This window comes from Choristoneura fumiferana, chromosome 4 (assembly GCF_025370935.1).
Source record: "Choristoneura fumiferana chromosome 4, NRCan_CFum_1, whole genome shotgun sequence".
Lineage (NCBI taxonomy): Eukaryota > Metazoa > Arthropoda > Insecta > Lepidoptera > Tortricidae > Choristoneura > Choristoneura fumiferana.
In genome coordinates this window covers 200270-212528 of record NC_133475.1, presented here as the reverse complement: position 1 = coordinate 212528, position 12259 = coordinate 200270, and the positions used below count along the sequence as shown (strand labels likewise).

Below are 12259 nucleotides of genomic sequence, written 5' to 3'. Positions count from 1 at the left end.
GCCGCCACCATAACGTAAAGACCGTCCTTTGACGTTAGAAGGCCCGCGTGACCTTTCCCGCCGTACGCGTAGAATTAAACTTATTGGTGTTGGATTTTTGGGTAAACACTTCTGTTCCTTCATCTCCCTCTCGAGCGAGACCTCTGAGCTAGCTTTAAATAAGCGAGTCCTGTCCTAAACCCAACCAGGATTCGCTTAATGTGCATGGGCCCCCGCGCCCAACATCACAAGCTTGTCTTGTTTTCGGTGGAAAATACACTTGCAGCTTATTTTTAATGAAAAAAGGCGGAAAGCATAAGAAAATATTAATAAAATTAAATTTAATTTAATTTTTGAGAAAAAGTTTACCTATTCTATTTCAGAATTATTCACATTTTTGAGAAAAGCTTTATATTAGTCTCGGCTGGAATAGCAATTGCTGGCTTCGTATTAGTACTCGCAAGCTGGTCCGTTTAATACTTATACTCAGCCAGCAATTGCCTAGTTCCAGGCCACGACACTGATGTACTATCCCCCCCAGGTGTCCCTGCTGGCGCGCGCCGTGCTGGGCCTGTTCGTCAGCGTGGCTCGGTTCGTGGGCTCGGTCCGCGCGGAGTGCGTCAAGCGCGAGCCGGCGCCGCACGTGGCCGCGCTGCCCCCGAGTGGCGCGATATCTTCGCGCCGGACCTCAACTACAACCTGTTCTCCGTCCTGCTCAAGATACTTGGTAACTAATTCACTTCTTCTGAAACATCCAAGGAAATGTCGTCCTTATCTTCGTGGTCATAGAACGCCAAATACGTTATTGTATAGCACTTATTGAAGATTCGTTCTAATTTAAAATTAGAGGATAGTAATGGAATTTCATACAACATTGCTGGCCGTGGCCAGCAAAGACAATGTCTTTTGTTTCAGTGGGTTTTATTTTCTTTTATTGACTATATATGGCATACTGGCAATTAAAAAAGAGTATTTTGGCGAGAATATAAAAAAAACACATACACGGTTTATATCTAAAACGAGTGGTTTTTTTTTATTCAAATAAGTGTTATTCTTTCCGATATGATTTCATCATCAAGTGACATGATATTGTTTCCTTGGATTTATTTGAGAAATAAATTTTATTTGACAGTACTTAACGATCAAAGTGGTGTGAAAGTGAAGAGGGTCTACTTTACAGTAGGTGGATGTGAAATGATTCTGTTTGGGAAATGGGAAATGAGTCTGACTTAACCGTTCGGGCGGCCGCCGGGCGAGCGAGTGGACGCGTTGCCGATATTGTCGTTGCGTCCTGGAAAACCTTCCGTGTGTCGCGTTTGAGTGTCGTAAATGTTTGTTTGTCTATTTGTGACATCGTCGCTATTAAACGGATGGATCGATTTTGATGCGGTCACAGAGAATTTGATAGAGTATAGGACCTTTAGCTATGGCATGTATCGAGTGGGCAGCTCTAGGGCTGGTGGTGCGCCGCTGCGGCGCGAATAACCAACTGGGTGCCCTGGAATCGAGCCGTAAGACATTGCAACCTTTTGTCCTCCAGCCGACGCCGGCACCGAGGGCGCTGCTCGGGCGACGGCGCCGCGCGTGGTGGTGCTGGCGGGGCTGCTGCCGTGCGCGGCGCGCCTGGAGTGGCCGCGCTGCCGGCCGCGCGCCTGGAGTGGGCCCGGCTGACCCAAGGGCGCTGCTGGGGGCGGCCGCCGCCGCGCTGGCCGCGCCCGCCCACCACGCCTACAAGTACCTGGCGCACGCGCTGCTGCTGGCCAGCGCCAGGCCGCTCGTGCTGCACGACGGTGAGTGTGTGTCGACAAGTGGTGTCCAAGCGAGTTGACATTTGAGCGAGGGCGAAATGGGTTTAATGGACCAATTATACATCCTGATTTTCGCTTTAATTGTGTGTGAAATTTTAAGTTACAGCGAAAATAAATTGTCATTTGCGACTTTTTAATTTTCGTGTATCGATAATGTAAATGAAAACGTTTCACTGAATATAAATATATTAAAATTCGGTTTCGGTTGCGAATACTAATTTTGGTGTGACACTAACATACTGAGATATTTTTGCTATACCTACCAACCGAAGAGGCTGTTTCACCACCCGTTTGATTAGTGTTATTTGACGGATAAATGTGACGTCGTCACATCTATCCGTCAAATAAATCTAATCAATGAATAGTGAAACAGGGGATTAATTTAGTAAATATAGTCAAGTGGCGAGACAATTTAACATTTGGGACAACTGTCAAGTACACATCAGCAAATAAAATAACCTAAATATCGTATCCCGGCAGCGGAGACGCTCGCGGCGTGGCCGGAGGAGGGCGGCAGCGAGGAGGAGCCGGCGGCGCGCCCCCCTCCTGCTGCGCGCGCTGCTGCCCCCCCTCTCGCGCCTGACAGAACTGCTGCACATGACGCTACACACACTCAAGTTAGTAGCTCTATCCTAATTCCCCTTCGCATCAAACTGCGTTCCCCCTAATTTTTCATCACACTTGCTCGTAAACTGTGTCGTAACATGTAGGCTGCCTTGGTTGCAACCCCCCAAATAAAACCCTCGACCTTAATGTGCTGAGAGCGCAGTCAGCCGTATCGGCAATTTTTGAAAAATATCAGTTTTTCTTTTAGAAATATACAATTTTACTCGCAAATGTGATGAAAAACATTGTATGTCGCACGGGCGGTACTAGAATTACAAACATCGACTCATTAAAGATTAAAGCCCTCGGTCTTCGACTTCGGTCTTCTAATAGACTCTCGTTTGAAATTCCTTCTTTACCGCCCTTAAGACACAATGTACTGTTACAACGCGGTTAACCGTCGTCGGAGAGAGCAGAACATAAGGTTTTTTTTTTTCAAGTAGCCATTCAGTGTCCCATTGCTGGGCAAAAGCTTCCCTTTTCTTCATCCACTTGTCTTTGACTTCGGCAAAATGTCTCCAGTCCGGCTGAAATCGCACCCAATCGACCCGTCACCTCCTTTGGATCTATCTCTGCTCCGGTGCCCGTGTCGCATGGAATCCAATCAGTGGCCATTTTGGCCCAGCGATCCGGATGCATCCGGCAAACGTATTCTGCCCAGTCTCATTTGAGTTAGACGATGTTCGTCCCGTTACTGCATGATTGAGTGATTAACCAATTAACCAACATTCAAACATGTCAACATTTTCACTATCTTTTTTTTATGGGATGTTGACGAGTTCATTCTTTTACTGACTGAGATATTATTTTCACACTGAACCAGGCACACTGGATAGATTTTGTATATAAGTTTTCCGCACCGAAAGGGTTAATAGTTACGGATACATTTTCTGATCGTCCAGCCGAAACAGAGTCTGTTAGGTAGGGCTGAATAGTTGACAGTAGTTATGTTGAGAAAGAGCCTGTCACCACACTAGCTAGCCGCTGGCTGTGATCTTGTGTCTTGTGTCCCGCAGGGTGGGCGAGGAGACGTGTTCGATGGTGCCGTTCACGACACCACAGCGTAGCGCGTCTAGCCTACTTGCTTTGCCGACGCGGTCTGCGTCACCGCCACCCTCGCCCGCTCAGACCTCGTGCATCACTACCTGGAGCTGTTCAGGTACTCGGGCTGCACGACTGGCCGCAGCAGACGCGCCCACCCAATGCTTGTTCACGCCGCGCACGGCCTGTGGCGTGGATCACACAAGCGTCACAAGCGAGTGTCTAACTCGGGTGAAATGACCTATTTCCCCTCGAACTATTGGTGCTCTTACTTCGTTCGAGCGCCAGAAATGTCTCAGGTGAAATGAGTCATGTTCCACCCTTGGTTATCAATGTACTATTTATTTATTTTATTGTTAAAAAGTAGTGTTTTTGCAGAGAGGGGCGACACGCGGAGGAGTTGGCGTCGCTAGCGCTGCGGCTGCTGCCGCCCGCCGTGGCGGCGCATGCGCTGGACACCAGCGCGCCCGCGCACTGCACGCACATGTTCCTCACCCCCCCCGCGCTCTCGCTGGACGGTACGAACAGCCCCGATACGATTCCCGTCAGGGTCGTGAGATGAGCTATCAATTTCAATAATGGCGTGTTATGCTGGATAAAGCCGTAGGTTCACAGTGGATGCAGGCCGCTTCCAGCGCCAGGCCGCAGCAAGTGGAGGCCGTGTGTGTGTCCCATCCTGCGGCTGATTGGGGACGCGTTGTTTGTTGCAGAGCCGTCGTCGTCGCTGGACGTGGGGGTGCTGGCGTGCCGCGCGCTGTACCACTGCGCGCGCTGGGCGGGGGCGCGCTGCGCGGGGTGGTGGGGGGCGGCGCCGCCCCGCCAGGCGCGCGCGCTCGAGCGCCTGCTGCGCGCGCACGTGTCGCCCGCCCTCGTGCGCGACCAGCTGCAGGCCGTGGCCGCCGCCGCGCTGCCCGACGCTGAGGTGGGAGTGAGACCGCGGCTTATTATTACGGACACTAAACGGAACGCGGCCGCATCACCATACGACTTCCCGTTTCCATGTGGGCCACTCTGGCGACACATTTTATTTGAATGCCTGTGCCACACACTCGATACACGTGTGGCGTAGGAGACCAGTGTGAGGGTGGCGTAGGGCTAAAGCGTGTTCGGCGTGTTGGCAGGTGACGGTGCACCCGTCGACGAACGAGGTGGTGTGCACGTTCGTGGTGGAGGAGCGCCCCATGGAGCTGTCGGTGTCGCTGGCGCCGCGCACCCGCTGGCGCCGCCGCGCGTGGCCGCCGCCGCGCCCGCGCCCGCGCCCAACACGCACTGGCTGGCCGTGTACCTCGCGTACCAGGTAACTGCAATACTCTACGTCTCTACTAAACTACTAGACCTCCACAATCATTAGTCTGTCCAAAAAGCCCGAAAAAACAAGTATATCTATTCCTCTTTTTCTCTCTTACACTAAGTAACCGATCACGATTACTTACTCTGCGGATGATAGCTTGCTTGGCAAACCGTTTTTGTACCCCGGCCTATGATCCGATTAATACATTCTAACAATTTACTCTGCGGATGATAGTTTGTTTGGCAAACAGTTTTTGTAATTCGTAATAATTATTCGTAGATCTCGGCTCGGCCCATCACCCGGTTAACACGTTCTGTCAGATAACTCTGCGTATGCTTTGCTTGGCAAACAGTTTCTGTACCTGCTTATCACCCGATTGACACGTTCTATTAGATTACTCTGCGGATGATGCTTACTTGACAAACAGTTTTTGTATCACGGTCTGTCATCCGATTAACACATTCTATCACATTACTCTGCGGATGATAGCACGGAATGAAACACTGCTTTTGTACTTCGAGTTTAGAAATAAGCAATGGTTCAGTAAAGCCACCTTGAAACTAAGCTCGATAGACACCTGGAATCGAATGAGCATCGATTAGTAATTAAGGTGTATTCTTATTCGTTAAGTTGACACGCATAATGGAGTGTCTGAAAATTTTTGAAACGCTTGTAACTTTTTTTATCGATAAGTGTTCAGTATTGCCAGATGTCAGGAGCGTTTACCTCCTAATATTTTTTATTCACGGTGGCCACACCTTAATTGTTATAACTACCGACATCCGAATAACCGCTCCCCTCCACTTTTTCGCTAACAAAACCAGCTGACTCGTCAGCTGGAGCGCCATTCATTCTCTATTTTTTAATATTATTTTAAGAATTTTAATTGTAACAGCCGTTACGCTGCCCAAACTTTACAAGCTTTCCTTCAAACCGTAGTTTTTAAATTTAACGTAAGCTCAGTGCTGCTGCTGAAGCCTCCCTGCACCCCTGCGCTGATCTGAAGGCTAAGTACGACACCAGAGGTAAGAGTTAACAGTGATTCCGGAGGAGCTGAAGACTTCGAGCCAACGGTGCCCGTTACCGACGCCCTAAGATCCTGCCCTGCAGCAGACGAGGAGTTCTCAGGTGAGAGCTTCCTACAGCAGCTATTATTTCGCGTGCTTTTTCATTTTATTTATTAATTTGTCGCGGGACGCCATATTTTGCTTCCGGCACGTTCCTTCACCATCCCGACTTTCCTCTCGTTGCTCTTTCGAAATTTCTATACAGTCCACTTCCCCTTTCTCGCACAATAAGAATTCCTAATTAACAGAAAAAAATATCAGATTTTTAAGTAGCATCAATTAATTTTAAGAAATGAAAGTTTTCTTTATCACCAAATTACGATAGTCCGGTTGGTTACGGGTTGTTCCATAGCCCAGAAAAAAAAAATGTGTCTTTGACTCGTTCGTTTTGACAGGTGACACTCTTTACCGGTCCGGATAATACCGACATGGAAATACCATCTCTGTTTTTCATGTACTCGCCCATAGAAACTGACATGAGTTTATATGGGTGTGTACATGAAAAACAGTTCGTTTATTTGTTTATTTATTCACTTGGCTCCATCTTGCAAGTTAAATTTGACCCACTTCCAGTAGTCCGATCGACTTGAAATTTGGTAAACTTATGTAAATCTGGTGACAATACAATAATCTGATAGTGACATCCTGGTAGTCCGGCCAGGATCGTTTCCACAGGACAGAAAATTGTTATTCAAATGTAGTTTAGGCGACAATACAAGTACAGTCAGCAAAAAAAGCTTGTATTAAAAATGAAATTTTTACCAAAATCTTATTATCAAAAAAAAAAGTTTATCGGTACAATCATAATAGTGTCAACCCTAATTATCGCGCCATATTTTAAAAACATTGATAACAATAACAAACAAGGAGAATTAGGAACATGATAATGTTAATAACATGAAATGATATCTTGAATTGTTGATCAACGATAATAGGAGAAAATCAATACATTGCCGCTCCTATACAGTCAGCATTCGTATAATTTTATTGAGAGAGCAAAAGCGCATAAAAAGAAACTATTTATTTATTTTTCAAATCTTGTCAACATTACTGTATACGAGTATAAAGAACATATTAAAGGAAAATTTATTATTTTACTTCCGAATGAAGTTTTTGGCATCCATCCGTCGTCTTATTTAATGTTACTCAAATCCTAACATCCTGCTGCTAGCTGATAAGCTAGTAAATTGCAGGCTTTCGATAAAGTGTGCGATTCTGTAAACAGTACATATTTTTTTTTCGTTACCTTATAATAGAGACATAATTTCATCATAATTTCGATTTTTTCTTCACGCTTTTCGCTGCTGTCAGTAGCAACGAAGCGATAAAAGGAATGTCAATGCGCTTACACGCTGTGTGTAATAAGTGATCCAGACCAGACCGGTCGTGTTTGTTGTCGCCAGAACGGGACCGTGCTGAGTGCGCTGCGCATGTGGATGGACGCGGTGGCGCGGCGCGTGGAGGCGGCGCCGCAGTGCTACATCTGCTACTGCCGCCTGCACCCCGCCACCGGCCGCCTGCCCAAGGTGCCCTGCCACCAGTGCCGCAACAAGTTCACGCGCACTGCCTGGTGAGTGCTACATCTGCTACTGCCGCCTGCACCCCGCCACCGGCCGCCTGCCCAAGGTGCCCTGCCACCAGTGCCGCAACAAGTTCCACGCGCACTGCCTGGTGAGTGCTACATCTGCTACTGCCGCCTGCACCCCGCCACCGGCCGCCTGCCCAAGGTGCCCTGCCACCAGTGCCGCAACAAGTTCCACGCGCACTGCCTGGTGAGTGCTACATCTGCTACTGCCGCCTGCACCCCGCCACCGGCCGCCTGCCAAGGTGCCTGCACCAGTGCCGCAACAAGTTCCACGCGCACTGCCTGGTGAGTGCTACATCTGCTACTGCCGCCTGCACACCGCCACCGGCCGCCTGCCCAAGTGCCCTGCCACCAGTGCCGCAACAAGTTCCACGCGCACTGCCTGGTGAGTGCTACATCTGCTACTGCCGCCTGCACCCCGCCACCGGCCGCCTGCCCAAGGTGCCCTGCCACCAGTGCCGCAACAAGTTCACGCGCACTGCCTGGTGAGTGCTACATCTGCTACTGCCGCCTGCACCCGCCACCCGCCGCCTGCCCAAGGTGCCCTGCCACCAGTGCCGCAACAAGTTCCACGCGCACTGCCTGGTGAGTGCTACATCTGCTACTGCCGCCTGCACCCCGCCACCGGCGCCTGCCCAAGGTGCCCTGCCACCAGTGCCGCAACAAGTTCCACGCGCACTGCCTGGTGAGTGCTACATCTGCTACTGCCGCCTGCACCCGCCACCGGCCGCCTGCCAAGGTGCCCTGCCACCAGTGCCAACAAGTTTCCACGCGCACTGCCTGGTGAGTGCTACATCTGCTACTGCCGCCTGCACCCCCCCACCGGCCGCCTGCCAAGGTGCCCTGCCACCAGTGCCGCAACAAGTTCCACGCGCACTGCTGGTGAGTGCTACATCTGCTACTGCCGCCTGCACCCCGCCACCGGCGCCTGCCCAAGGTGCCCTGCCACCAGTGCCGCAACAAGTTCCACGCGCACTGCTGGTGAGTGCTACATCTGCTACTGCCGCCTGCACCCGCCACGGCCGCCTGCCCAAGGTGCCTGCCACCAGTGCCGCAACAAGTTCCACGCGCACTGCCTGGTGAGTGCTACATCTGCTACTGCGCCTGCACCCCGCCACCGGCCGCCTGCCCAAGGTGCCCTGCACCAGTGCCGCAACAAGTTCCACGCGCACTGCTGGTGAGTGCTACATCTGCTACTGCCGCCTGCACCCCGCCACCGCCGCCTGCCCAAGGTGCCCTGCACCAGTGCCGCAAACAAGTTCCACGCGCACTGCCTGGTGAGTGCTACATCTGCTACTGCCGACTGCACCCGCCACCGGCGCCTGCCCAAGGTGCCCTGCACCAGTGCCGCAACAAGTTCCACGCGCACTGCTGGTGAGTGCTACATCTGCTACTGCCGCCTGCACCCCGCCACCGGCCGCCTGCCCAAGGTGCCCTGCCACCAGTGCCGCAACAAGTTCCACGCGCACTGCCTGGTGAGTGCTACATCTGCTACTGCCGCCTGCACCCCGCCACCGGCCGCCTGCCAAGGTGCCTGCCACCAGTGCCGCAACAAGTTCCACGCGCACTGCCTGGTGAGTGCTACATCTGCTACTGCCGACTGCACCCCGCCACCGGCCGCCTGCCCAAGGTGCCCTGCCACCAGTGCCGCAACAAGTTCACGCGCACTGCCTGGTGAGTGCTACATCTGCTACTGCCGCCTGCACCCCGCCACCGGCCGCCTGCCCAAGTGCCTGCCACCAGTGCCGCAACAATTCCACGCGCACTGCCTGGTGAGTGCTACATCTGCTACTGCCGCCTGCACCCCGCCACCGGCCGCCTGCCCAAGGTGCCCTGCCACCAGTGCCGCAACAAGTTCCACGCGCACTGCCTGGTGATGCTACATCTGCTACTGCCGCCTGCACCCGCCACGGCCGCCTGCCCAAGGCCCTGCCACCAGTGCCGCAACAAGTTCCACGCGCACTGCCTGGTGAGTGCTACATCTGCTACTGCGACTGCACCCCGCCACCGGCCGCCTGCCCAAGGTGCCCTGCCACCAGTGCCGCAACAAGTTCCACGCGCACTGCCTGGTGAGTGCTACATCTGCTACTGCCGCCTGCACCCCGCCACCGGCCGCCTGCCCAAGGTGCCCTGCCACCAGTGCCGCAACAAGTTCCACGCGCACTGCCTGGTGAGTGCTACATCTGCTACTGCCGACTGCACCCCGCCACCGGCCGCCTGCCCAAGGTGCCCTGCCACCAGTGCCGCAACAAGTTCCACGCGCACTGCCTGGTGAGTGCTACATCTGCTACTGCCGCCTGCACCCCGCCACCGGCCGCCTGCCCAAGGTGCCCTGCCACCAGTGCCGCAACAAGTTCCACGCGCACTGCCTGGTGAGTGCTACATCTGCTACTGCCGCCTGCACCCGCCACCGGCGCGCTGCCCAAGGTGCCCTGCCACCAGTGCCGCAACAAGTTCCACGCGCACTGCCTGGTGAGTGCTACATCTGCTACTGCCGCCTGCACCCCGCCACCGGCCGCCTGCCCAAGGTGCCCTGCCACCAGTGCCGCAACAAGTTCCACGCGCACTGCCTGGTGAGTGCTACATCTGCTACTGCCGCCTGCACCCCGCCACCGGCCGCCTGCCCAAGGTGCCCTGCCACCAGTGCCGCAACAAGTTCCACGCGCACTGCCTGGTGAGTGCTACATCTGCTACTGCCGCCTGCACCCCGCCACCGGCCGCCTGCCCAAGGTGCCCTGCCACCAGTGCCGCAACAAGTTCCACGCGCACTGCCTGGTGAGTGCTACATCTGCTACTGCCGCCTGCACCCCGCCACCGGCCGCCTGCCCAAGGTGCCTGCCACCAGTGCCGCAACAAGTTCCACGCGCACTGCCTGGTGAGTGCTACATCTGCTACTGCCGCCTGCACCCCGCCACCGGCCGCCTGCCCAAGGTGCCCTGCCACCAGTGCCGCAACAAGTTCCACGCGCACTGCCTGGTGAGTGCTACATCTGCTACTGCCGACTGCACCCCGCCACGGCCGCCTGCCCAAGGTGCCCTGCCACCAGTGCCGCAACAAGTTCCACGCGCACTGCCTGGTGAGTGCTACATCTGCTACTGCCGCCTGCACCCCGCCACCGGCCGCCTGCCCAAGGTGCCCTGCCACCAGTGCCGCAACAAGTTCCACGCGCACTGCCTGGTGAGTGCGCACTCGGACGATTCTCTGCCTTTTCCCAACTGCTTCATTTTTCAACTCATGATTTTCTATGTTTTTCGGAACTTTCTAAAACAAACCTAACGTAATCTACTGTGATTTATAAAAACATGAGAAAATACACAGAAAAAATTTTAGTTTCGGAGAAAATTGAGATTTGGGAAATGAAACAGTTGGCAAACAAAAATTCTGCGAAAAGGCAGAACCCGCAGACAGACGCATGCCGTAATAGTCAGCACGGAGAGACCGCCTCAGCCTGGGCCTCTGTAGATTGAATCCACGTTGACCTTGCGTCCTTGTCCGCAGCGCAAGTGGTTCACGTCGAGCAGCAAGTCCAACTGCCCGCTGTGCCGCGCCGTGTTCTAGCGCCCCCCCCCCCCCCCCCCTCCGCGACCAGTCTACACGCAGCTCTCCCGCCATCATGGACCTATGCAAGCGCCGGTCTACTTTTGTGACTCAGATTGCCCCGTTATTACGACACTGATTAAAAAATCGCGTCAAACAATTAATTTATTACATTAATTTACATTACGTCACCATAACTTATGTAACATTACTTATGTAAGCACTTTGTATGAATATACAAATATATTACGCCAAAAATGTGGATAATAATAGCAATCGTTTGCCCATTAGCTCCCACTCCATTTACTTAACTGTTAGCTCTGTTTCAATACAGACTTCGATCTTCGTTTGAATCCGTTCGTGTTGCTGGATAGCGTGCAGCAGACAAAATAATGTAGACGTCTTGTGGAGACTGTAGACACATCGAAAAGTAAATATAATGTCGAAACAAACTATACGTCATACTCATAATAAATATTAGACTAACCACGTATCACGTGCCAAAGCTTTCTGTATAGCCTAGCTAGAGGTACAAAGAATTAGGGGCTGTTATACCATTCATTGATTAGTCTTAACTGACGGTTAAATGTGATGCCGTCTCTATTTGTTTTGTTCGAATAGACGGCGACGGCATCATATTTAACCGTCAGTTAAGACTAATCAATGTATGGTGAAACAGCCCCTTAGAGTATTTAAGTCAAGGCTATAGAGATAGTTCTGGCTGACCTTCCGATACCGCGAGCTCCAAACGACAATCATCCAAGTCATCTATTCATCATAAATCGTATTGTGAGTGTATTTCGTAGGTGCGACTAAATAAGTACAAACAGCGGTACAGAGAGTTCATATTGTAAGGAATTTATAAAAAATCTGATTAAAAATATCTGCCTCGACAAAGCAATAATGAAATCCATGTCTAATGTAAATTATTTACGTAGTATTTAAATATATGATGTAAGTGAAGCTTTGTTGTTTCATCTTTAGCAGTGTGGCAAAATTTAATAAAAAAATAAGATGTACTACCGTGTACCGGGATTGTTGAGCCATTCGCCACTGTTCTTAATTTAGCCGAGTTATACATACCTACTCTTAGTAAATTATTGTCATAAAATAAACCAGAGTAGCATTAGGTACAGATCCAAATTATGAACAGTGGCAAGCGGATCCACAATCTATTCGCGACTGTACCTATTTGTAAATAAATCGGATTTTCGTTCAATAAATGATATCTATGAAATATATTTTTAATTTTTCCACGGAGACTCATTGCGAGATGTCAGACGCGTGAATTTTTACAGGACTGCCAAAAAAAGTGTTTTGTTTTAATCGACTCAACTCCTGTGAA

At 51.6% G+C, this 12259-nt stretch overlaps 1 protein-coding gene across 1 annotated transcript in view; it reads left to right on the top strand.

The window, feature by feature from the left end:
* LOC141427150 (uncharacterized) overlaps positions 1–12151 on the top strand; it is a gene marked incomplete in the record, with an annotated part of 38528 nt that extends 26377 nt beyond the window's left edge. The window contains 8 exon segments of the mRNA XM_074086383.1: positions 3512–3552; positions 3813–3952; positions 4145–4356; positions 4556–4634; positions 4637–4731; positions 7196–7318; positions 7419–7463; positions 10876–12151. Coding sequence (XP_073942484.1) covers positions 3512–3552; positions 3813–3952; positions 4145–4356; positions 4556–4634; positions 4637–4731; positions 7196–7318; positions 7419–7463; positions 10876–10935 — 795 coding nt within the window.
* Between the last annotated feature and the right edge of the window lie 108 nt (positions 12152–12259).